Source organism: Callorhinchus milii, unplaced genomic scaffold (genome assembly GCF_018977255.1).
Source record: "Callorhinchus milii isolate IMCB2004 unplaced genomic scaffold, IMCB_Cmil_1.0 Scaffold6, whole genome shotgun sequence".
NCBI lineage: Eukaryota > Metazoa > Chordata > Chondrichthyes > Chimaeriformes > Callorhinchidae > Callorhinchus > Callorhinchus milii.
This window is the reverse complement of record NW_024704747.1, coordinates 14547446-14573574: the sequence shown is the minus strand read 5'-3', so window position 1 is coordinate 14573574 and position 26129 is coordinate 14547446. Positions and strand designations below refer to the sequence as shown.

The window sequence follows — 26129 nt, the reverse complement described above, 5'->3', positions numbered from 1 at the left end:
GTGTCACCAACAATGTCAACTGATACAAATCAGTTACGAAGACAGAGTGGACGAGCTGCTACAGTATGAGGATACAAGGGGATACTGATTGCTCCCCAGATAAATGAACCTGATCTCAAAGGAAACCAGAACAGAAACCAGCTCCTCCCCTTCAATTGGGAAGGAAGCCATGAAACTGCTCTCAAGTACATCTCAAGTATTCTTACTGAGAGTAGCAATGCTGACAGTGGAACGCCATGACCAGCTTTTCATCCGGACAAAGAGGCAAACAGCAGAAACTAAGGGGCTTCAAAATGTAAAGCACTAAAGTCTGCTCTGAAGGGATATATGGACCTATCCTGAATAAAGTGATTACATGTAGGAATCATCCATTCACTCGGACGATATCCCAATTATGTCCAATTAACAATACAACAGGATTAAATCCGCACTGCCCGAGTACCTCCCAGTCAAGGCACCAACTCAGGAGCAGCAATCACACATCACTAGAGTAGATTTGGGACAGAAATCACTTCAGATCACAACATACTTTCATTCCTTTCATAAACTGACAAGAAACCCCCCGGGAGGGACTGAGGCCTTAATTTGAATTATAATGCAAAGAATCACTTGTGTTAGCTGCAGCCTACCTTGCTGTTCTGTATAAGTCGTGTCAGGTGTTCAAAGCAGTTACTATTCAGAAAGATGGCCTGGAGGACAGGTCTGTCAGGGCAGTTTAATATCTGTGGAATTGTATCTGTGGAGAGAAAATCCAGAACATCAAAAATTTTCAGTGAAGCAGACTATAAATCAGTCTCTAAGTACCTGTTTTTCCGAGACATCTTGTATTCTTCAGCATAGGGTAATGAATTGATCAACAGAAAGTCTGTTTTCTGCCCTCTTTTTATACTGGGGTACAATTTAGGCTAGTAGAGATACATAGTTACCCTGCCAGCTAATACAATTCCTAATGGATCCAAGGGAAAAAACAAGTGGTTATATAAGATGAGCTGTGCAAGACTAACAAATAGGATCAAATTATGCTGTGGGACCACACTGGATTGTGAACCAAGACTATAGGATACCTTATAGCCATCAAAGAAAAGACTTTCATCTCATTCAGTCTGGGTTGGATACGATCCAAGTCTCCTGAGGGAAAGGACAATGGGATAGCCCATGCAAGGACTCAGCCACTGGGTGGATTTTTTAATTGACAGTGACCATTACTTCCCTCTTCCATTGACATCTATGGTGATTAACAGATATCTTTCCACTCCTACTACACCTGATAAAATAGGAAGTATGCCAGAAGAATGCTGGATGGTTTGCCCCCAGGTTTCACCATCACTCCTTTGCTCTATGTTGAGCAGCGTTAGAATTGGAAGTTCTCCACAAGGGAATATTCTGCAAGCAAATCCACAAATATTCTATGTGGCAGTGTATTCGTTTACTGATAAACTGCATTGCCTGTAAGCAAAAAACACCCACGTGTACTTACTCAGCATTTGTATTTGTAGTGCAATAAAACTGCTCTCCCAGTTCCGAGATTTGCGATTAACCAGCAATGCAGTGTGATCGGAGTTGAGCAGCTTGAAGTAGTTCTCCAGGATAGTGCTGATCTCCACCTGTCTCTGATCAGAGCTGCTGGTAAGCAGTACATGAACCACCTCGGTCAGGCATTTCAGGGTCAGCTCCAATTTATGACTCACATCATCCGGATCCTTGTCATCCAATAAATCGCAGTCCGCCAAAACCCGCATCAGGACTTCCATTGTAGCTGGAGAGATTGCCTGGAGCGCATTACGCTGAAATTACACCAATAGAATCATTTTCTTTAAAGAAGACACAGAGCTTGGTGCATAGATACATTTACAATAGATCACAGATGCCATTTTTCATTTGCTTTGAAAAGGTTTCACTGTTTACAGTGCTCATAGCAAGGTTGTGAAAGGCCACTACTTTACTGTTCATAGCATCAATCACTTTCAAAGTTCTGGTCCAATCCATCACCCCAGTAGCATTTTACAGCATGTCCATTTCCCTGGGTATCCCCTTGCCCGTCTTGTACATTTCTGGATCTCTGCACTTTAGTTATTGATTTGGCGTTGCTTCACACGCTTCTGAAATCAAAACTCAGCACCTCCTCACTTCCCTCAGTTTTCCCTTCCTCCTACAACCTGCAGATTTCCTAAAAACTCATGCTTGGCTTCAACAAACCACTCTTTGCCGAATCATTTGTTTTATCTCCTACTCTTACCAATTGACCTTGATCCCTTTCCCCTGGACTTTCAGAAACAAACACATTTGAACGAAAACGGCAATGCTACCAGAATTTCTTCATATTACTGCAGCACTCCATTCATAAGTTCACTGAGCTCCCATTTTTTAGTAAAGTACTGAAATGCATTTTCTCTTCCTGAGCATTCTCTAAAGCAGCTTACAGATAATCTGCTCATGTGTTTGTATGCTTTGAAAATAATTGATTCAGCCCACTGATTGTACACAGGGTCCCAGTACGATGAAATACAGAACAGCAGGATTAGATCAACACACTTTTTTTTCCATCTGGTACAGACCTTGCAGTTTGGGAGCTGTTGTCCACTTAGGTAGAGACTGAGGTCTTTCAGAATATAACTAATTATATAAAGAAAACTTTGTATCTTGAAGATAGTTCGAGCAATTAGGGAAAAGCAATGGAAGAAGGAATGGAATGTCATTAAAGAAAATGAATGAAAATTAAATATGGAATCACTGATATTTTCTGGCTTTAAGATATATTGTTGCTATACAATGTTGTAGGCAGCATGAGGGGGGCTATATAAATGCAAGTTGCTGTTGATCCAATTAATTGTAGCTCCCACTGTCCTACCTTTCCTTCTCCTCCCTGCCCCTTTCTACTTCATTCCTTTCATCAATCTTATTGTCCGCCATAGGAAAAGAGAGACAGTCAAGCTCATAGATCTACACACAATAATGCATAAAAATTGCTTAGCCTCCAATTGTGTGCTTATTTGGGATTCAGAAGTGTTATTCAGTGGTAGCACTAAATGCTTCTAAGAAATCAGACACTCCGTGTTCTTCCACATGGAAGAGGTTGTTGCTGGCTTTATCTATCATCAGGGGAGCCTGTAATGAGTTATTAAACCATTCAATTGGATACTGTTCCAACGGGCCTGCCATAGTCAGCTCGAATTCTGCCAGTGCTTAAATCAGCATTTGGAGATAAGGGTGACTGGACTGGAAGAATCAGTGTAATGTGTGCTTATCATCAATCCCCACCCAGCAGCCTGTAGATTATTTTTGGTTTATTTATTTTTGCTATAGAGGCAGTACTGAATTTATTTTTGGTTAAGTCAGTTATTCTTTTGAGAACAGTTTTTCACAACTCCTAAAAATACTTTAGATTTTTCCATTTGATCTTGATTCTATATTTACGGTTTAGTCCCGTTCTTATCATTGCAATTTCTCCTTGGTGGTGTGGTGCAGTGCAGTGCCCTGCTGTATCTCTCATCTGTGAATGCGATGTGTTCCCTCAGCTTCACTTCCTTCCTTACCTGTCCTCCAGCAACAATAGCACCAAAGAGGTGGAGCAGACAGCACTTGAGACTCTCCTTGAGATGCTCACTTTCTTGGAAACATTCTGAAAAACACAGAGAAGGCAAAGTTTGCTTACAATGAAACACACTTCCTATTCTGGCGAAAACATGAATGACAATAATAATCCTTACATTTATTATAGCACCTTTCACTTAAGGAGGAGGTCTCAAAGCGCTTCACAGCTCATACTGCAAATTATAGTGACTGTATTTTGTGGGCGAACACGGCTGCCAAATTGCACACAGCAATGTCCCACAAACAGCCATGAGGTGAAAGACCAATTTTATGTGGGGAGAAGCTGGCCATGACACCAGGAGAATGGTGCCATGGGAACTTCGATGTCCACCCGATCAGGCAGATCAAGCAAACCATTATAGGAGCCATTTACCATGGCTGAGGGAGAGAAGGAAAGAGCAAGTCTCCCACACCCTGAAGTCTAGGTAACCAACACATCTATTTTAAAGCACTGTGGAATATACATTGAACAGAATGCAGATAAAAATATTTAAAATATTTTATTTGCAATTAGCCCTAATGACAAATGATACTTGTTACAACAGCTTAAGCTGTCATGATAAAGCTTGAGTTAGGTTTTATGCATGAGAATTTCCGAGATAATGTAATCCTTTACCTTTCTACAATAATTTCCATTACCTTCATTTTCCTCCTGAATGTGCACGATTCTGCCCCATGTAGTCATATTCCATTTGAAAGTTTTTTTATCCTTTTTCTGTTATTTTAATTTCAGTTTTCTCCTGTAATATTTTCATGCCATCAATTTGATGTGAAGAGGAGCAGAATGTACAACAACAACCTGGATTTATATTGCGCTCTCCACGCTGGACAAATCAGATCTTCCTCTGTAAACTGCTGCAGCTCAGAGCACAGCGGCGTGTCAAAGCACAAATTTATTTACTAAGTGAAAGGTGTATGGTGTTACTACAAGCTGCTGCTTTGGAGATATTGTTGGAAAAAACACTAACCTCATGAACAATCTGTGTATACGCATTAGTGTGTGTGTGTGGGGGGGAAATGGCAAAGAAAATAATCACATTGGTCAACCGTATTCCTGACTTGTGCTGCAAGGTGGACACAAGTAATAGCTGTTATCAGATTTACTTTGCTGCCATTGGGGTTGTACTCTTTAAACCCATGAGTCATGCTGATTTGATAAATGGATGATGTCAGGATACCTTTTTATTTAAAAAAAAAGTCACTCTGCACTACATCATGTCAGATGGTTCTTTGTATCAGATTTAATGTAAATCGAGATATATAACCCAGCAGTTAACAGCAACACATACACATTTTTCTTCCAAAGCTACCTGGATTTTATGTTCTTCTCTCTCATAAGGATGCTGTTGCAAAGAGAACTTCAAACAGATCACACAAAAGCCATTGTGGTTATGCAAATACTTTTGAATAAAATGTTGATATAATTATTATAAACAACAGCACCAAAGTTGAATCCTTCAGCTTATCTCAAGGACACCACTTGCCCTATCCCCCTATCCCCCCTACTCCACTGGCTCTTTCCCCTAAAAATTCTCTTTGACCGTGCCTTCAGCTCCCCTCTCGACTCTCTTCCCCCTCCTCGCTCCCTCCCTTCCCTCCCCTCACCCTGACCATTTCCCCCCTCCTTGCTCCCTCCCTTCCCTCACCCTGACCATTTCCCCCCTGCTCGGGTCATGACCCAACTGTGCAGCGCCTTGGGACGTCCTCCTGACGTGAAAGGCGCTTTATAAATGGAATCTTGTTGTTGTTGTATGAGAGGAGCTCAGCGATAGAAAGCTGATACTGTTTGGACCTTACTTGTTGATAATGAGAGGGAAAAAGAACCTACAATGAAACATCATGGAGAAAAAATAATTGCTACACATGCTTTCCCACCAAACAACTGTCAACTCTGATCAATTTGAAGAGTAATGCTTTCATACAAACTTAGAACATAAGAACCTAAGAAATAGGAGGAGGAGTAGGCCATTCAGCCCCTCAAGCCTGCCCCACCATTTAACAAGATCATGGCTGACCTTCTAATCTAATTCCATTTATCCACCCTAGCCCCGTATCCCTTAATCCCTTTAGTTTTTAAAAATCTATCGATCTCAGTCTTGAATATATTCAATGACTGAGCATCCACAGCCTTCTGGGGTAGACAATTCCATAAATTCTCTAGCCTTTGAGTGAAGAAATGTTTTCTCAACTCAGTTCTAATAACTGAGCATGTTTACTCGAGAAAACCCACCTGGCAATAAACTTGTGTGTGTTTAATCATTTTGTGCTTTTAGTTAACTGTGATTTGTGAAGGATCCCATGGGACATGAAGGCAACCAGCACTGGGAAACTGGGAAGAGAAAACCCACCTGGCAGTTTATAATGGTAGCCTCCAAACTGTTCCATAATCAAGTGGTGGTAAGAATGGATATAGAGAAAAAGATGGAAAATGAGATGAACAAGAAGAGCAACTTAAAAAAAATATAGATATCAATGGCACAAATAAGAATGACCAAGCAACCCCCTTCAGGGTTGAAAATGTACTCTGAGATAATCGTGGTGACTCTCAGTTGGTATTCTGGTTTGATTTGGTTATATTTGATAACCTTAATACCAAAGATATTCAGCTCCCCGACCCATCTAGATTCCCTTCCATACTCTAAAAGTAACACAAGCACAATGTTATGATACACAGCAGAGCTGCGCTCACAGAACAATCGCAGAAGCATCTCTTGCCCTCCTCCTCCCCTCCACAAACATGCTCTAATTAAACCCTGGAGTCCCAATCAAGCCACACTGCACCAGGCTGTGCTGTTTCAGATAGACAAAACCTCTTTGGCTGCCCTTACAACACGCAGCAGTTGCCCAGATGTTTTGAACTGACATTAGCCCAAAGGTAACTTCGCCTTGTTCCCTTCCTTGCCTCCTTCAAGGCACGACTCAAGTACCTCATTTTCAACCGTGCCTTCAGCCGTCCTCCTACCTCTCTGCCCTCCCTCACCTCAACCCTGCCCCCATCACGCTCGGGTCCTGATCCCCGACTGTTCAGCATCTTGGACGTCCTCCCGGTGTGAAAGGCGTTTTACAAATGTAATTTTGTTGTTGTTGTACCCTGTTCGCATGTCCAGTAAATCTCAGTTGATCTCATTCCTGCTCTGGTTAGGTAGACAGGTGTGCATTACATTCTTTTCAGTACTTTTACATGCGTGAGCTTAAAGTCTTAAATGACTGGTTATCTTTATCGTGCAAGGTGTGTCATTACAGTTGCAGTATACGAGTTATTCTCTGTCCTAATAATCCTGCAAAGAATGAGGAGCTATATTTAACAAGGGCATTATTTAAAATACATAAGCCATGATCATTTAAAAGCTTATGGCTGTGTGCAAGTCCCATTTATTTTCTCCCTCACCATCTTGCTCCTCACTTGCAATTTAATGTAAAGAGCAGTGCCTATGTATTTTGCAGGCGAACATGTGACACATAAACACCATAAAATGTCCAATTTTATCTAGGGATTGCTGTCTAGGACACCTTGAGAAACTCTTCTCTTTTTGAATAGAATAGGATCTTTCATGTCCACCTGTATAGGCAGAAGGTACCTCGTTTTAACGTGTCATCCGAGAACGGCATCTCCACTACTACTCGATACTCTTGCCCCCATCATTTCCCGCACTGTCTCCTACTCCCGCTCCTCCCCCTGGTACACCACCCACCTCCGCTCACTGAAATGCCAGGTGCGGGCTGCTGAACGCACCTGTGTCAAATCTGGCCTAACGGTTCACCGACAAATCTGGCTGGACCTCCTCAAAATTTACCGCTCCACTCTAGCCTCGGCCAAGTCGTCCTTCTACTCCAGGATAATCCTGGAGGCGAAGAACAACCCCAGGCTACTGTTTTCCACCACATCCCGACTCCTCCGTCCCCCCCGCCACCCCGCGCAGGTCATCTCCTCCAACCTTCACTGCGAGGAGATGCTGGATTTCCTTGAATCCAAGATCAAGGGAATCCGCTCCGCGGTCACTTCCCCTCCAACTTCCACCCACCACCCACCCCTTCCCTCCCACACTCCGACTCCTACCCATCCTCCCCTACACACCTTCGTACCCGTTTCCCCACCCTCTGTCACTGAACTCATCCTATCCCTAAAACCAACCACCTGCTCCCTTGACCCCATCCCCACTCCACTCCTTATCTCCCAGCTCCATTTTCTTGCCCCACACATCACTGACATCATAAACCTGTCCCTCTCCTCTGGCTCTGTCCCCATTCCATTAAAAACTGCCATCATCACGCCCACCCTGAAAAAACCCTCCCTTGATGCGTCGCAGCTATCAAGCTACCGGCCCATCTCCAACCTCCCCTTTCTCTCCAAGGTCTTGGAAAGAGTTGTCGCCTCCCAACTGCGCTCTTTCCTCTCCACCCATTCTCTTTTTGAACCCCTTCAGTCAGGTTTCCGTGCTGCTCATAGCACAGAAACTGCCCTGGTCAAGGTCACCAATGATATCCTGACTATCTGTGACCAGGGCTCCCTCTGTCTCCTCGTCCTCCTCGACCTATCGGCAGCATTCGATACGGTCGACCACGCTATCCTACTCCACCGCTTGTCCTCCCACCTCAACCTTCAAGGCACTGTCCTTGAATGGTTTAGCTCTTACCTTTCCCACCGTCTTCACTTCGTCTCAACGAATGGCTTCTCCTCCACCCCCCGTACTGTCTCATGTGGTGTCCCTCAGGGCTCTGTCCTCGGTCCCCTCCTCTTCACCCTCTATATGCTCCCCCTCGGTGACATCATCCGCAAACATGGGGTTAACTTCCACATGTATGCGGATGACACCCAACTCTACCTTTCCTCCTCTACTCTCAACTCCACGACCACCGATGTCCTGACAGCCTGCCTGTCCGACATCGAGTCCTGGACGAGAGACAACTTTCTTCAGCTCAACGTGCGAAAAACCGAGGCCCTCCTGATTGGCTCACGTCAGCGCCTCCGCACCTCAGGCGCTGACACCATCAGCATCCAAGGCTGCACTCTCCACCTCTCAAAGCCAGTCAGGAACCTCGGCGTTTTGTTCGACCCTGAGCTGTCCTTTCTCCCTCACATCCGCACCACAACTGGCACCGCCTTCCATCACCTCCGGAATATCGCCAGATTACGGCACTACCTCACCCCTCACGCTGCTGAAACCCTGGTTCACGCCTTTGTCACCTCAAGGCTGGACTATGGGAACTCTCTCCTCGCCGGCCTTCCCGCCACCTCCCTCCACAAGCTGCAGGTCATTCAGAACTCTGCAGCTCGTGTACTGTCCCGCACCAGGCTTCGGGACCACATCACTCCTACCCTCGCTCGCCTCCACTGGCTCCCCATCCCCAGAGGATTGATTTCAAGATCCTCATCCTCACCTACAAGGCCATTCACGGCCTCGCTCCCTCCTACCTCTCCAACCTACTATCCCCCTACCTACCTGCCCGTACCCTCCGTTCCTCTGGCTCCGGTCTGCTCCACGTCCCCCGCCCCAACCGCCCTACTATCGGTGGTCGGGCCTTCAGCCTCTCAGCCCCGAGGCTCTGGAACTCCATCCCCCAGTGCCTTCGCCTTGCTTCCTCCCTTTCCTCCTTCAAGGCCGGTCTCAAAACCTTTCTCTTTGACCGAGCCTTCAGCTCCCCTCTCGACTCTCTTCCTCCTCCTCGCTCCCTCCCTTCCCTCCCCTCACCCTGACCATTTCCCCCCTCCTCTCTCCCTCCCTTCCCTCCCCTCACCCTGACCATTTCCCCCCTGCTCGGGTCATGACCCAACTGTGCAGCGCCTTGGGACGTCCTCCTGACGTGAAAGGCGCTCTATAAATGGAATCTTGTTGTTGTTGTTGTTGTAATGAAGCGCCCCCCAGCTCTGCTCAGAGGGTCAGCCTTGACTATGACTAATGAGTTCAAAGTTACTACGTGGATCTTGATCCCACAACCTTCTGACTCAGAGGCGAGAACGTTACCAACTAAGCCAGTCTGACATTTATTTTACTTTCTACAGCAATACTTCCTCTGGAGGCTGGGTTGAAACACACCTCTTGACAGGGTGGGTGGTAAAGTATTATTTCTGGAGCACTACCACCACATTCACATTACAATTTCCTCATCAACATTTCCAACATGCAGAGGCAACTATCGTCATGGTAATTATCTCAAGCAGTTCTCAAGCTCTGAATACAAAGGTCCATTTGTAGTGGGTTATGTACTTAGTCAGCTAACTGATATGTCAAATACCAGAAGTTTGTGCCAAAGTCTGAAAGGCTGAGAAACACAAAATATTTCAATCTCTGATAAACTGCTTCTAAATTTGAACAGTACAAGAATGCCCTTCATGCATAGTTCCTCTGGGGCTGAAATCTAGATAAGCAAGTCCAGGTGGGAAAACTTCTATTTTTTATAAAAACATAACGCAGAAGAATGGAAAGAGTATTGGTTTCCCAATTCTTACTGGTATGTTTGTCTCCCTCTTTCTCTACCCTTCAGTTTTACCGTATATTACAACACAAACTCGATTTCAAGATCCTCATCCTCACCTACAAGGCCATTCACGGCCTTGCTCCCTCCTACCTCTCTGACCTACTATCCCCCTACCTACCTGCCCGTACCCTCCGTTCCTCTGGCTCCGGTCTGCTCCACGTCCCCCGCCCCAATCGCCCTACCATCGGTGGTCGGGCTTTCAGCCTCTCAGCCCCTAGGCTCTGGAACTCCATCCCCCAGTGCCTTCGCCGCCTCCTCCCTTTCCTCCTTCAAGGCCGGTCTCAAAACCTTTCTCTTTGACCGAGCCTTCAGCTCCCCTCTTGACTCTCTTCCCCCTCCTCGCTCCCTCCCTTCCCTCCCCTCACCCTGACCATTTCCCCCCTCCTCGCTCCCTCCCTTCCCTCCCCTCACCCTGACCATTTCCCCCCCTGCTCGGGTCATGACCCAACTGTGCAGCGCCTTGGGACGTCCTCCTGACGTGAAAGGCGCTTTATAAATGGAATCTTGTTGCTGTTGTTGTTGATTCACTCCAGATATATGCCAACCTATTAATTTCATTTAAATCTAACACCCCACTCAGGCTCCCAGTCAGTTTTGTGGGATCCTTTGGTGCCTCATGCCTACAATTGGCATGAGGCACTAAAGGATAATGCACTTTACTTTGAAAGGTTCTATATAAATGTAAATTGTTGTGTACAGGTTTGAGGTAGTTTCTTCTAACCCACATACCTCGCTGTAGAAATACTGCAGGACCCGAGGGCAGTACCTACCAACCCACAGAAATCTAAAGTGAATTTGGTCAGTATTTAACCACAAAGAGATTAGGCAGGCACAGCGATCAAAGTGCAAATGTGGGCAGATCACAAATGGCGGTACCAGTTTCAGAGGCAGCTCCATTGTTGACCAGGTGGTCTTAAAATAACCATTTCACCGAGTCTCCTCCACCAGTGAGGTGGGTTATAGTGCAGACTCCCCGTATCGTGGAAGCATAGAGGCCAGGGGAGGGTAGTGGTTTTCAATATGATGCAGAATAACAAAGTGCAAGCATCTATTGGCAAAATAAAGCAGAATAAGTCATCACTTCAGTCTTTCAAAAAAGATGACTTAACAGTAGTGCCAGAAACAATACTGTAGCAATTAGAAAATGTTCACCATCATGAAATTACATTTTGAAAGTACTGTGAAAGAATACTGCAACATCTCAAATGAAATGCTTTAACAACTATCCTGGGTCTCCTGCCACAGAGTGCCAGAGAACCCATCTCAATCAAAGACACCTGCCTTTATCTGTGGAGTGCAGAAGTAAAGGTCTACCTGAAGATCGTATCAGCTGGGGTTTTTACACAGACTTGATTATCTGCCAATGTATTTGGGGCAGATATTTAAAGTTCTTCTACCTTACAGAAGAAAATTGCTATTATTATTAGTCAGAACCATTGCCAAAGCAGATGTTTTAAGCAAAACCATGAGGTCAATTCCAATAACATGATGAATTGGGAAAATCTGCTCACAGCTCTCACTCAAAACAACAACAAGATTACAGTTGTATAGCACCTTTCACGTCGGGAGGACGTCCCAAGGGGCTCAAAAACCTCTAATGAGGTGCCCCCCTTCCTGTGAAGCTAACGTTTCCAAAATCATTATACAGGCGTTAATCATGTGTAAATTCATGAGCTCCCACACAGAACAGCTGTGCACAGGCTGCCTTGGATTGACATCGAAAAAACACAAGAGAATGCAGACATTGTGGGAAGGCCACAGCTATCACGTCTACATCACTAGGACAATGTCACTGTGAAAGCCGAACCAGCAAAATCTTTTCAGGATTAATCACATTATTGTGTTTCCTAATGAAGAATCCAAAGCCCTGAGAGCTCATTGGTTGAGCACACCCTGCCTTGAGGCATTGGACTACAGGAGTCAAAGTTTGAACTGCTGGGTCTGATTCCTGACATGGCACAATTTGATTTCAGGGAAGGGATGCAGTATTCTACAATTGGCATGAGGCACCAAAGGAAAATGTAGTTGAACACAAGGCCATACAGACCAGAATGTCACAGGTTTGAATCTCAATCTGTACTGAGTAAGCATCGCAGGCTGACATAATATGGTATAAAACAATAAATGGTCACATCAATCCATGACTGTTTGTAGGACACTGCTGTGAGCAATTGGCTGCTGTGTTTCTCCCACAAATATACAGTCAATTAACTTTACAGTATATTCTGTGAAGCGCTTTGAAACGTCTAGAAGATGTGAAAAGCGCTATATGAAATGCTAGGATTATTATTATTTCACTGGCTCTATGCAGCTAGCTGTAGGCTGGACAGCCCCAAAACAAAAACACACTGTATAGGTTTATGGAAAGGGAATGTAATGGACAGTTGGAATGATGGGCAAATAATTGTTGGGAATGCACACACATCATAGCACTACTTACGGTAAAAGAAGGGAATGAACTCCACAGTCAGGGAAGCTGCCTTGTACTTCTGTCTGCTCTTCTCCACCACACTGGCTACCTCACTGCAGGGCAGAAAGAATTAAACAGTAAGCAACAAACCCAAAAGAACCACTCCTTATCTTTTGGAGTCCTGTAGCTCAGTGGTTAGAGCACTCGCTTTGCAAGTGAGAGACCTGCGTTCAATTCCAGAGAGGGCGAAACCTTGGGCAAGTTTCTTTACTCCACACAGAGCCTAATAATAATCCCTCCAAAACCAAAAACAATAATAAATTGGTCATTTTCAATCTACGACTGTTTGTGGGACATTGCTGTGCGCAATTGGCTGCCGCGTTCGCCCACAAATATACAGTCAATTCACTTTACAGTGTGTTCTGTGAAGCGCTTTGGGACGTCCTCCCGACGTGAAATGCAAGGATTATTATTATTATTATTATTATCTTAATACAGCCTCGGCTAAGGAAACATAGAGGCATCCAAGAGGGAAAGAGCATCCTTTTTGCATCTCAGGTTGACAAAATATGGGATTTCACTGGCTCCATGCAGGCAGCTATCAAAATGAAACGTATCGCTTAGATTTCTGGAGAAAGTGAGTAAATCAGTCATCTTACCCAAAGCAACAATACGACCTGTGTAAGAGTCCCTAAAAAACTAAAATCCGCAAGGTCCGCACACCTGAGATCTGGTGTAGGACTGAGCTCAGTTGCGACACGCTATGAACTGCATTGTAATTGATGCTGCTATCCATGGAGCTGTACCTGAGTCTTTTTCAGATTGTTAGTGATTTATTATGTATTTCAAATATAATAATAATAATCCTTGCATTTGTTATAGTGCCTTATCAAGCTCAAAGCATTTCACAGTGTGAATTGAATATATATTTTGAGGGTGAACTATTCAGAGGAATATTACACATCCCCTAAGAACAGGTTTGCAACTGCCCAAAATCTTTTCACCTGGGACAGACTTATCTCACCTCTCTGGGAGATTCAAACCCAGGAATGACAAGATTCTGACCCATCAAAACAGCCACTCTCCAATTTATGTTAACTCTACCAGAGTACAGTCCATTAAACTTCAATAAATCACATGATTATAGTCTGTAAAAAGTATCTTGATACCAGCAGGACATAAGTTAGTTTATTATTTAATAATGACACTCACTAAAAGAAAAGCTCTTGAGCTCTGTATTTTGGGAAATAATTGAAGGCTATTTTCTCACATTTAATGGTTCTTTAGTCAGACAGTGTATGGCTCCACAGGTAGAATAAAATACTTCACCATATGTGTATTAGCCACAAGCAACAGTTTCTAGACTCAGCCCTTTTGGCGCATGATAGTATTTAAACACAGAAGGGGACAGATGATTGGACCTGTGCCATACAATGGGCTCCAAGACTAAGTACTAAACTTTCCTTGTAAAAGGACAAGAACAGCATTTCCCTGGTGTAGATAATTAGGTGCAAATTTTATTGAAAAACACAATGTATGAATGTTATCGAATCCAAAATCAAGTTCAGCCACTTCTGCCCCGTCCACCGCCATCACCTTTCCCTCATGACCCAGCACCCACCCATCTCCCCCACCCATCCACCCTATACTCCTTCAACCCGATCTCTCTCTCCCCCACTACCTGCTCCCTCGATCCCATCCCCACCTCTCTCCTCATCTCCCAGCTCCACCTTCTGGCCCCTCTCCTGTCCAATGTCATCAACCGTTCAGTTTCCACACCCCTAAAAACAGACGTCATCACCCCCATCCTGAAAAACCTTCCCTGGACCCATCCCTCCTCTCCAGCTACCGTCCCATCTCTAACCTCCCATTTCTCTCCAAGGTCCTGGAACGAGTCGTCGCGTCCCAGCTCTGCTTTCTTTCTTGTCATTCCCTCTTTGAACCCCTCCAATCCGGCTTCCACGCTGCCCACAGCATGGAAACAATCCTGGTCAAAGTCTCTAATGACATTCTGAACATCAGTGATCAGGGCTCCCTCTGCCTCCTTGTCCTCCTCAACCTCTCTGCCGCCTTCCTCACTGTCAACCACTCCATCCTCATACACTGCCTCTGCTCTTTACTTAATCTTCGCGGCCCTGTCCTTGCCTGGTTCTCTCTCACCGTCTCCACTTTGCTGCCTCTAATGATTTCTCCTCCAGCCCCCGCACTGCACATCTGGGGTAGTAGTAGTAGTCTTGAAACAAAGTGACAACTGGCACTGAGACACGATTAGAGACCACAGAAATCTGCCTTTTAGATCATAGAATCATACAGCACAGAAGGAGGCCATTCGGCCCATTGTGTGTGTCGGCTCTATTAGAAGAGCTATCCAAATCAATCCCACTCCTCTGCTCTCTCCCCATAGCCCTGCAAACTTGTACTCCCCAATGAAGATGTTACAAAAATTCAGTGCAAACTCTTCCTCGTTGAAAGACCAGGTAAAACAGAAATGTAAGAAATCAAAACATATAGGCAGCCGCAATGGATAAAATGGACAAAGCTGCAGCATATGGACCAGGAATATGCCATATTGAGTTTGCTGGTTTCAGCTGAGACCTCAAGGGGAGGCTAAATTTGTCCCCTACCTTTCCAACATAAGCGTTCTTGTTCCTTATACTGATTGGACACCTGTGAGGTCGCCAGGCCAGGAGAGGCCAGACTCAGCTCCCGACAGTTGATGGCTTGCCAAGATTTTGGTGGCTTGCCAAGATTCACACACAATGGTCACTGGGGCGGAGTACGAGAGGGCAACTAGCTCTCAGGAATGTGAAGGGTGGGGACAAGGAGGGAGAAAACTAGAACCAAAAAAGGATAAAACACGTGATAGATTGGAAACTCTGCCACTACTGATTCTGATACCTAAAAGCTGATCCATTTGCGCTATATAATTCTATCTCTTGCTTTTACATTGCTAATTCAACAACTGTTTGCCCTACATCCAGCAAGTTTATATCACCTCTGCACTGCCAGTGGGAACTTGCAGCAAATTGAACTTTTGTGAAAGCGTAAACTTCTGACATCAATGCATAAATAACGTGATGTCAAGACACCATTGCACAAAACTATTCAATATTTATTTTTACAGTAACATTATTTCATCTGTAGCAGCCTAGTTCAGTTGGTAGCACTTTTGCCTCTGTCAGAAGGTTGTGGATTCAAGCCCAACATCAGTACTTCAAGCTCACGGTCTAGGCTGACACTCCAATGCTGTGCTGGGGATGTGCGGCATTGCTGGATGAAACAGTATAGACATTAAACTGAGGTTCTGTCTGCTTGTTCAGGTAGATCCCGTGGCACCATTTAAAATGATAGAGGAGTTTCTCCTCGTGTCCTAAAAGCACTTCTCCAGATAAAATTGTCATTCACTTCCAGGTTGTTTGTGGGACATTGCTGGGTGCAGGTTTGTGAACAGACCTCGTTCTTCTACAAATTCAGGCACGCCAAAGTGAATCCTGTGAAGTGTTTTGATGTGTCTACCCAATGTGAAAGGCACTATTATAATTTAAGATGCACCTGAATATCAGGCAGTTTGATCCCAGCCTTTTTGTAGTTCTGCTATAGTTAGTTAGCATGCCTTTGAGGCAAACTCATAAAATAAAATCAGCATCAGTGCTTTTTCTGAAAGAAAACCTGGACAGATTGAGCAAATAGAACCATGGGGTTACCAGCTCATGGGTTTACTTTTGCCTTACTTCAAAACAAAAATGTATCCACACAGATTAAAGCTTTGAGTATCCGCAATCTCATACAGATAGGACTTCAATTACAAGTACAGCCGTGTGTGATTGGATTTGGGTCAAGATCATGAGCCACACATTGACCCTCCAGACATGCAGGTGCTTCAAATTCAAAGTCTGACGGCAACTTGAACTTGTTAGGGCCCTTAATTAGGGTGATTATCTCAAGCACAATGAATAGGGCAAATTCTTAACCACAGAAATCTTATAATTTGACAATGAATGGCACACGTAATTGGGGGATTATACCATCTCAAAATAAATAGGAAGCAACATACAATTACATTCTTCAGTAGGGAAGATGCCAGAAAACAATGTTTTTTTTTCCCCATCCCTTTAACAGCTACAGAAGTCAAACAGCTTGCAATAGACAAAATAATGCCTGACAAAAAAATCACATTACTGCCCAAGACGATCAAATTTGGTACATATATATTTTCATCCGGAACAAAATTACTATAATTTTCAAACCATCACTTCCATGCCTTTCACAGCCAAAAGGCAATAATTGGGATTTCCGCAACCCGATCAGATAATTATAAGGAAAGAATTGGTATTTTCATTTCACAATATGAATATTTAGAATAGTTAGCGTATGAAAGAAATCTATTTTTCAGCAATTTGCTGTAAGACAATTACAAATAACTTGCTCTTATGAACAAGAAATCTTCAACATGTGAGAGATTTAGTAGGGAAATAGAGTAGATAATTCCAAAGCAAGAATATTAAGCGTTATAGAAAATGGAGCCCAAATACAAATAAAGGATCTGTCATGTGTCAATAAAATGATAGAACAGGCTTGATCGACTGAATGGTCTTCTGTTCCTCATTTCAAAACTGACTGCTGCCATCCATTCTATAGTATTTATTATATTTTGTCCCAGAGAACATTAAGCATTTAGTTGAGAGTTTGGCAGAATGAGGCCTAATCTGGATTAATCTGCATCACTCGTTGAGGTCATTCAACCAGTCACAAGTCTTAAGCGTAAGAGTGTTGCAGAGACATTTCATGATCTACGAGCCCTACCCCAGAGCACAAAATAGCATCTCAGAGCACCGAGAATTGAGCAGAGATAGGATTAGCCTTCACACTTCCCCCCAGTAATTCTAACATTGATGACAATTTTTCTGTTTTTTTGGTACAGTGGTTTTGACACAGACATCCCATCCATTTTTGTTTTTTTCTCTTTAGATAAAGTGGAAGAACAATTTCTACTTATCTCGATTCACTCACCCAGCTGCTCGCTGTCTCCAGTTTCGATATGGGTCATAAAGGCTCTCGCAGAAGGTAAGAGCATGTCTTGCAAAATCTTCAGCTGATGTTTGGTCTGCCATTTCTTTTTCTTTCGTCTTGCTCTTCAACTTATTAAAAAGACAATGTCAAAACAGATTTACAAAATAACATTTAGTCACGGTTACTAATTTATTACTTGTTAGTTTTCAAACAAACATAATTAATAATTGTCTGATTATCAGTTAAACCAACAACAAAAACAAAATTATATTTGTATAGCACCTTTCACGTCAGGAGGACTTCCCAAGGCGCTGGACAATCAGTGTTTCGGATCCAAGCTGGGGGTCGCGATCAGGGTGGGTGGAGGGCAGGGGTGGGGAAGGAGGGTGATCGAAGGCACAGTTGAAGAGGAGGATCTTGAGATGGGTCTTGAAGGAGGTAAGGGAGGGGGCAAGGCGGAGGGAATGCAAGATGGAGTTTCAGAGGGTTAGGGTTAGGCAGAGTGGCTGAAGGACCGCCCACCAATGGTAGGACAGGCGACTTAAAGCAGGCCGGAGCCTGGTGTGCGGAGGGAGTGGGCAGGTTGGTAGGGGGTTAGGAGGTTGCAGAGGTAGGGGAGAACAAGGCCATGGAGAGCTTTGAATTTGAGGATCAGGATCTTGAACTTAAATCAGCAAACTAAACATATTTATACTGGATATTCTAGCCGATCAGTCCTTCTGTTCCTCATCTGCTCTCTCTCCTCCTCTAAAATTTATATAAACCTGCGAATAGATAACTACCCCATCACGAGGGATCATGAGGAAGGTGCTCACTGTGAACTGAAAATATTAGAACGCAATGTCTTCTCCCCACCCCTTTCTACTTCCCAAAATATTGTGGTTCCCTTCTAATATATTTATAGATCCTGCTGATCAGAGAGATAATCTAGTGAATTGGGAAATTAGCAGAGAAATGGCTAATCCCTTACCAATTTCAACACTCATTTAGAGTGAGTTGATCTCATATAATCAAACATCCGATGACTCCAGCTAGAATTCTGTGTGTTCTGTTAGGCTAAGCACGTTTCATAGATCCTATTGTCATTATCTTTCCCTTTAGCAACTGGAGGTCTGTAGCACATTTGTAAAATAAATAGCTAGCCCCAAACAGAAGCTACTTAACAGAGTGGCAGCAACTTTCTCATTGATTGGGGGAAGGACAGTAAACACAAAACTGCTTTGCTATTCCATATATGGTAGATATGAGCACAATGACCACTTAGCCTGTCTGCAGCCAAAACATATAGCGCCCCTCCCCATTGAAATTCAACAGGAAGATAGAGGTAACAGCCTCAAGAAAACCAAATTCAAAAATATTGATATCTTCTTGTTTGGCAATGCTTTTTGAGGACATCAGGTTTGAAAAAACTACCTGTACTCACAAGTGAATTAATCTTCTATCATCTTAGCAGATCTACCAGTTTTACATCTTTCTCCCCAGGTTTTCATCTCTATTTTGAGAATTTTATTATAGTGCTAAACAGACAGAATTGTTTTAACAAATCTCCTGAAATTAATTCCAAAATAATCAGAGAAGTTATTGAGCTAAATCTTTGTCTGTGTGCACACAGCATTTCATTGTTGTGTCTGAATGGAGGTGCTTATAAAGAATTAATAAGTACAAAGGGCTGCAAAGCAAGTCTTTTGTCATCACCTACTTGCTGAATGTAGACTGTTGTCATAGTAATAACATGATTAATGTAGGAGCATGTTCCAATCTCCTCAACGTTAGCCAGATTCCTGTTGGAAAGGAAAACATGAATTTATAAATTTAACTTGGAAATTAAATCAGTGAAAAACGGCCATGACTAGCAAGAATGTAGCCTTAAAATGTAAACATGCAACACTTTTCATTTCCCTAAAGGAACAAGGAATTACCTCTTATGATGTTCAACCCTAAGGATGTTAAGAATGTCTTTCTTTTTGTGGTAATTGAAAAGTCTACATACTACTTTCTGCACTTCACAATAGTTATTGTACCTGCAAATGATGATGAGAAATTTGACGAGAATCAGTGCCAGGGTCTGTTGTTCCTCCTCAAGCCCATCCGACAGCTTCTGCATACACTGCACAAGCTGCTGCCTCAGGATCTGCAGAATGTTATCAGGCAGCAAGGACAGGCCTGGCGGGACTTCATCCAATCTAAGAGAGGATCAAGCAGAAAGACATTTAGATACCTCTATAAATACATATTACTGGAAAGTACTACATCAAGCCTAGCGCTTGAACTTTCCACTGCCCCTCCCATAAGACCACCGAAATCCGCACACGAGCTGGTGGTTGGAGCCAGAAGAGGTGGAGGGCGGGTGGGATAGGAGGGTGACCAAAGGCACGGTCAAAGAGGAGAATCTTGAAACAGGTCATGAAGGAGGCAAGGGAAGGGGTGAGGTGGAGGGACTGGGAGGATGAAGTTCCAGAGGATGAGGGCAGAGAGGCTGAAGGTCCATCTGCCAATAGTGGGGCGGAGGATGTAAAGCAGGCCAGAGACCACTAAGCGGAGGGAGCAGACAGGTTGGTAGAGGGTTAGGAGGTCACAGAGGTTGGGAGGAGAAAGGCCATGGAGGACCAGGATCTTGAACCGTATCCTCTGCATGATGGGAAGCCAATGGAGCTGGGAGAGGATGGGGGTGATAGGGTCATGGATCCTGTTGCGGGAGAGGACACAAGCTGCAGAGTTCTGGATGATCCCCGGGCTGCAAAGTTAAAGTACTCCAGGATGCTACCCTGCATGAAGGACGCTACATAAATGCAAGCTGTTGTTGTTATTATTACATCTCGGCTCGACTATGCCAACTCCTTGCTTGTTAGCCATCCCAACTCTTCCCTCCACAAGCTGCAGATCATCCAGAACACTGCAGCTTGTCCCCCCCACTATCAGACTCCGTGACCCCATCAACCCCACCCTCGCTCGGCTCCATTGGCTACCCATCCCCCAGAGGATACAGTTCAAAATCTTCATCTTCAAAGTCCTCCACGGCCTTGCTCCTTCCTACTTCTGTGACCTGCTAACACCATATCAACCTGTCTGCTTCCTCTGCTCAGCAGGTTCCACATCCCCTGCCTGGTCTGCCCCACTATCGGCGGTCACGCCTTCAACTTCTCTGCCCACACCCGTTGAAACTCTATCTCACAGTCCCTTCGCCTTGCTCCCTCCTTTGCCTCCTTCATCTCCTCTTCGACCGCGCTTTGGGCCACCCTCCTACCCCTAACCCTATCTGCCCTCCATCCAGAGGGATTGAGGGTGAGAGTTCCAGAGCATAGCAGCTGAAGGCTGGAGCCAGCCGAGTGGAGGCAGCAGGTGGTGGAGTGGGGAGTAAGCAAATCGGACAGGTAGGGAGGGATTTGAAAACGAGTGCGAGGATCTTGAAATCGATCCATTCACTATTTGAGAGCCAGTGGAGCCTGGCAAGGATTCATGTGATGAGGGTACCGAGTTTTGAATGGGTGCCTATTCGGGCGGCGGAGTTTTGAATTAGTTCAATTTTGTGTACGGTGGAGCTGGGGAGACCAGCGGGGAGGGCATTGGAATAGTCCAGATGGGAAGTGACAAAAGCATGGACGAGGGTTCCCGCTGCTTTGGTTGTGAGGTACAAACAGGGGGGGGCAATGTGACAAGAGATGGAACAAAGTAGTCCTGGTCAGGGAACAGATGTGGGGTAGAAAGTAAAGCTGGGGATCAAACCTGACGCGTAAGTTGCGCACGGGTTCAGTGAATATGAGGGAGAGCCCGGGGAGGTTGAGCAGTTCAGACCTCAAAAAGAAAGCAAGACCTAGTAAGGAGAGGACAGTCTCTTTTTCTGCATTGGGTTCCTCCAAAAGATTAAAGGCCTCCTTAAGATTAAAGAGCTATTTTGGCGTAGGCCTTAAGTTAGGAAAGCAGTATTGAAAGCAGCCAGTGGAATGGACTTCCCAGGCTCAAATGATACTGCAGAATAAAAACAATAAAAATACTGGCTTTATAGGGCAATTATTTTGCTCGAACGATTCAGGGCTCAATTCTGAACCAAAAAGCTTAGGAGATTTAAGTCCTGTCACTGTGTTTGCTTGCCTCAGTTGGAGATTCAAACCAACAAAGTAGAAATGAGGCAGGAATATGGCAGCCCCAACTATGTTTACCTATTCTTTCCAAAGCTGAACAAAGCCATTATTCATTGTACAAATAAAAAGAACTTTGTATGGAACTCAGATTACCTTTAATTGCATTTTCCTTAACGTATCAGCTTTCTTGAAATGCACATCCTCACATCAATCTATCCAAACCCTTTCATGAACTCAAACACCTGGACCTATACAGCAACGACCAGACAGTCCAACTCAGGGGATTGGGGAAAGGGAAATTAACCAGGTCAGAGAGAGAATCGGGTTTAGTATCATCTTAAAATTAAATTCTTACAAACAAAATGAACCTGCCATTTTTTGACTTTCAATCCAGCTTTATTTGGGGAAATGCTGGGGATATTCAACATGTGGAGAGACACTGGTGCATCATATGGTAATCTCCGTACTACAAATCAATAGTTCTCTCATCCCCACCTCTGGCTGAATCCCAGCATCCTGATCAATTAACATTTTGGCTCATCTTGCAAAAGCAAGTCCCAGTACACAAAGGACAATTTGAGTGAAGGCGAAAACATTTCAACTGATTCCAGAGTTGCTTCTTGGTCTGGCTGACACTTATTAACATTTGCCTGTAGAAATGTAAATCTCTTTATATCCTTAAATCTTTACAGTGGAGGCAACTGGGTGCCAAGGTTCCCACAATAGAATTACTGAAACAGTGTTGTAATGCCAATCACGCTGCAACAACAGTTTATTTTACAGCCTGTCATGAGATTATAGTTTCCTCCAGATTGCATACACTGTTAGGTGAGAGTTGCCGCCAGTTAGTGTGAAACTATCTGCATCACAATTAGATGCTGCACAATGAGATGAACCTAAACATTGCTCAGACCACATTTAAAAAAACGCACACTCTTCATGTCTCATTAATAACTTGCAAATCTATTGGTAGTTGCAGCTCTTACCTTTTCTTATTTCTTGTTTGTCCTCCCCCACATTCAAGCCATGACCCGCTCTGCCTTCCCTTACCTCCGTAACATCGCCTGACTCCGCCACCACCTCACCCCTCAGGCCGCTGAAACTCTTGTTCATGCCTTCATCACCTCCAGGCTCGACTATGCAAACGCCCTGCTTGTCGGCCTTCCCAACTCCTCCCTCCACAGGCTGCAGATAATCCAGAACTCTGCAGCCCGTGTCCTCTCCCGCACCAAACTCCGTGACCCCATCTCCCCCACTTCATTGGCTCCCTATCCTTCAGAGGATCCAATTCAAGATCCTGGTCCTCACGTACAAAGCCCTCCATGGCCTCGCCCACCCTATCTCTGTGGCCTCCTAATCCCCTACCAACCCGCCCGCTCCCTCCACTCAGCCGGCTCTGGCCTGCTCCATGTCCCCCGACCCACCTGCCCCACCAATGGCGGGAGAGCCTTCAGCCACTCTGTCCCCAACCTCTGGAATTCCATCTCCCAGTCACTCCACCTCGCCCTCTCCTTAGCCTCCTTCAAGTCCCGCTTCAAGACCCTCCTCTTTGACCATGCCACCGGCAACCCCCGCTTCCCCTCCCCCCCCAACCCCAGCTCAGCTCTGAAATGCTGTACTCTGTCCAGCGCCTTGGGACGACCTCCCGACGTGAAAGGCGCAATACCAATGTAATCTTCTTGTTGTTGCTGTTGTTGTTCCCTCTTGGTGACATCATCTGCAGACATGGGGTTACCTTCCACATGTATGCGGATGACACCCAACTCTACCTCTTTACCTTCACCCTCAACTCCAGGACCACTGCTCTCCTGACAGAATGCCTATCAGACATCAAGTCCTGGATGAGAGCTAACTTTCTATAGCTGTACATCAAAGACAGAGGCCCTCTTGATTGGCTCCCGTCAGCGCTTCCACATCTCAAGTACTGACAGCATCACCATTCAAGGACGCACACTCCACCTCACTGAGCCAGTCCTTGGCATCTTGGTTGACCCTTAACTGTCCTTTCTACCCCACATCCATACCATCACCCACTCTGCCTTCCCCCACTTCCGCAACATCGCCCGGCTACACCACTGTCTCACGCCGCAGTCCGCCAAGACCCTCATATACGCATTCAAAACATCCAGGCTCGATTATGCAAACTTCCTGCTTGTCGGCCTCCCTGACTCCTCCCTCTATAGGTTGCAAATCATCCAGAACATACAGCCCATGTCCTCTTTCGCAACAGGCTCCGTGACCCCATCCTCGCCCGACTCTACTGCTTTCCATCACACAGAGGATACAATTCAAGATCCTGGTCCACCCTTTCAAAGTCCTCCCATGGCCTCACTCCCACCTACCTCTGCGATCTCCTAACCCCCCTACTGCCCTCACTCTCCCCCCAAAAATGTTCCTGCCTTTTAACATACTTGTGTATTTTGTGCTAAGAATAAGAGATCTGAAGACTATTATATCATGGTTTAATTGGGGGGAACTACATTGCCTGGAATATCCAGACTTGAATTTGGGTTATAAGTTGTTTGAGCTTTGCTCTTGCAGTCTGTTGCATCATCTGAATTGTTTCAGTCAGGCCACTCTTGTGTACAGTACCTCCCAGCACTAGGCTTCAAGCCAGCTGCTGCTCTGTTCTGAATCCACCGCCAGCTGGTTGGGAGGCAAGAATTTTATCAGGCTGACTTTGAATTAAAGACTACTGTGCATTACTTTAAGTAGTATGTAATTTCATTGACAGCTGAAGATATATTTTTATGCCAATCAGTTGTGGAGAGTGTGGTGATAGGTGGGTCCAATTCAGCAGCTGGAATGCGATATAGATAGGGATAAAAAGCAAAACCACAATGCTGGAAATCTGAAATAATCGATTGCTTGAAAGCCAATCCTTTCCTTATGCTTATTATTTAAATACTTCCTGTTTATACTTCTTGTGGTCTACAACCCCAACTTTGAGAGGCAAAGTCACCACAGCTTCTGAGAAGTCTGGTTGTTACAATAGTGTTACATGCAACAATTACCTTTTCACCTCATCCAATACCTTCTGAAAATTCCAATTAATTATTCTTTTGGAAGTCCCTAGGCATACAAGATAATTCTTCAAAAAATATTTTTCCCCCTCCCCAGTTCCAACTGCACAACAGTAACTGTATTCCCACCACAGAATTGGCCTCAATGCACCTGGTTAAGGCTGAAAATCAGCCAGGTTTTCACTCCCAATCTCTATCCAGAGACCCCTGCTGAAGGTGATCAAGTGAGTCAGGATTGAGAGGGGACAGGATCGACCTTGGCTGTAATGGCCCTCACTCACACGGTCAAATCACCTGCTGACAATTCCTGGCAAGGGCTACACAAAGGTTTACATGTCTTAGAAAAGCGGAAAATGGGTGAGAAAAAATAGAAACCCTTTAAAATAATGTGAGCACCCTAATTCAAACTAATCCTATTACTGCTACTTCTTGTAACAGGCATAGCATGATTTCTAATATGCCTGCCTGTAACCACTGGACAACAAATATAAAGCAAAAACAATCAACAGACATCTACAATTTTACAATGCATCTTCAATGTGAAAATCAGCACCAGTTGTCACTCTGCCACAATAAACGATTTGGCAGAGATGTGTTTAATCAGTTTGTTTTCATGAAAGGATTAATATATTTTTCTTAAAATTAATTTTGAAACCCAAATATACCTTGTGGGAGGCTTTTCAAAGTCAACATCCAGAAACTTTTCATATGTGGCGATGAAGCTCTCCAGCCACAACTTAAGATAGTCTGGGTCCTTCTGTAACCAAAAAGAGACAAGCAAGTTATGGTTTTGCTATCAAACAAACTATTTCACATATTATACATATGGGAAAGGAGGATGCAAGTAGCAGACCTGCCTCCAAATCCACATCATCAGGGCTTATGTTTTCTCCAAAATGTTTTGCATGGGATTTGGGAACTTGGTACATGAGCACAATTTTCTTGCTTTCATCCTGTAGTTTCAATTTATTCGGACACATTAGTGCCAAACTCCACAAAATATTAAATTATTCCTAAATTTGCAATCCTATCTCTGGAATGGCCACTACATTTATCAAGCTGAGAAATGCATACAGCACTTGATGCACGGTGATGGTGCACCTTGGAGAGACTCCCATCAAGTCAGAGTTACTCTTACCCTTGTAGCCCTCTTGGACCAAAGCATAATTGTTCTGGTGTGGGATGGTTAGGATGTAGGAAGCAAAGTCCCCCAAACCTCCCATACCAAAACAGTAGCAGAAAGTAGCACATTGTAACTTCTACAAGGGCCGAAAGAATGCCTAAAATCAGCACCGACCAGGAAATAGCAAAACCTGGCAAGAAATATCAGAATAAGTACAAGTACTTGTACTTGCCTGTAAATCACAGATGTGTATATTTGTGTGATTGTAGAACATTTAACAGTACTAGTGAGATTTACTCAAGGGGCATTTGCAGCAAAGGTAAGCAAGCATTGTCCATTTTACTGTCCCACAATGACATCAACTAATATGGATTATCAGCAATATTTCCCCAGATTTCAGAATGTCTTATGTTTTG

General features: G+C 44.4%; 1 protein-coding gene across 1 annotated transcript in view; it reads right to left on the bottom strand.

Moving 5' to 3' along the window:
• Positions 1-26129, bottom strand: part of nbeal1 (neurobeachin-like 1) — a 110428-nt gene that overhangs the window by 55805 nt on the left and 28494 nt on the right. The window contains exons 2-9 of the mRNA XM_007890696.2: positions 25256-25347; positions 19510-19671; positions 19188-19269; positions 17489-17616; positions 12509-12591; positions 3534-3619; positions 1478-1784; positions 630-736 (exon numbers count right to left, since the gene is read on the bottom strand). Coding sequence (XP_007888887.1) covers positions 630-736; positions 1478-1784; positions 3534-3619; positions 12509-12591; positions 17489-17616; positions 19188-19269; positions 19510-19671; positions 25256-25347 — 1047 coding nt within the window. The remainder of the gene's footprint in view (positions 1-629; positions 737-1477; positions 1785-3533; positions 3620-12508; positions 12592-17488; positions 17617-19187; positions 19270-19509; positions 19672-25255; positions 25348-26129) is intronic.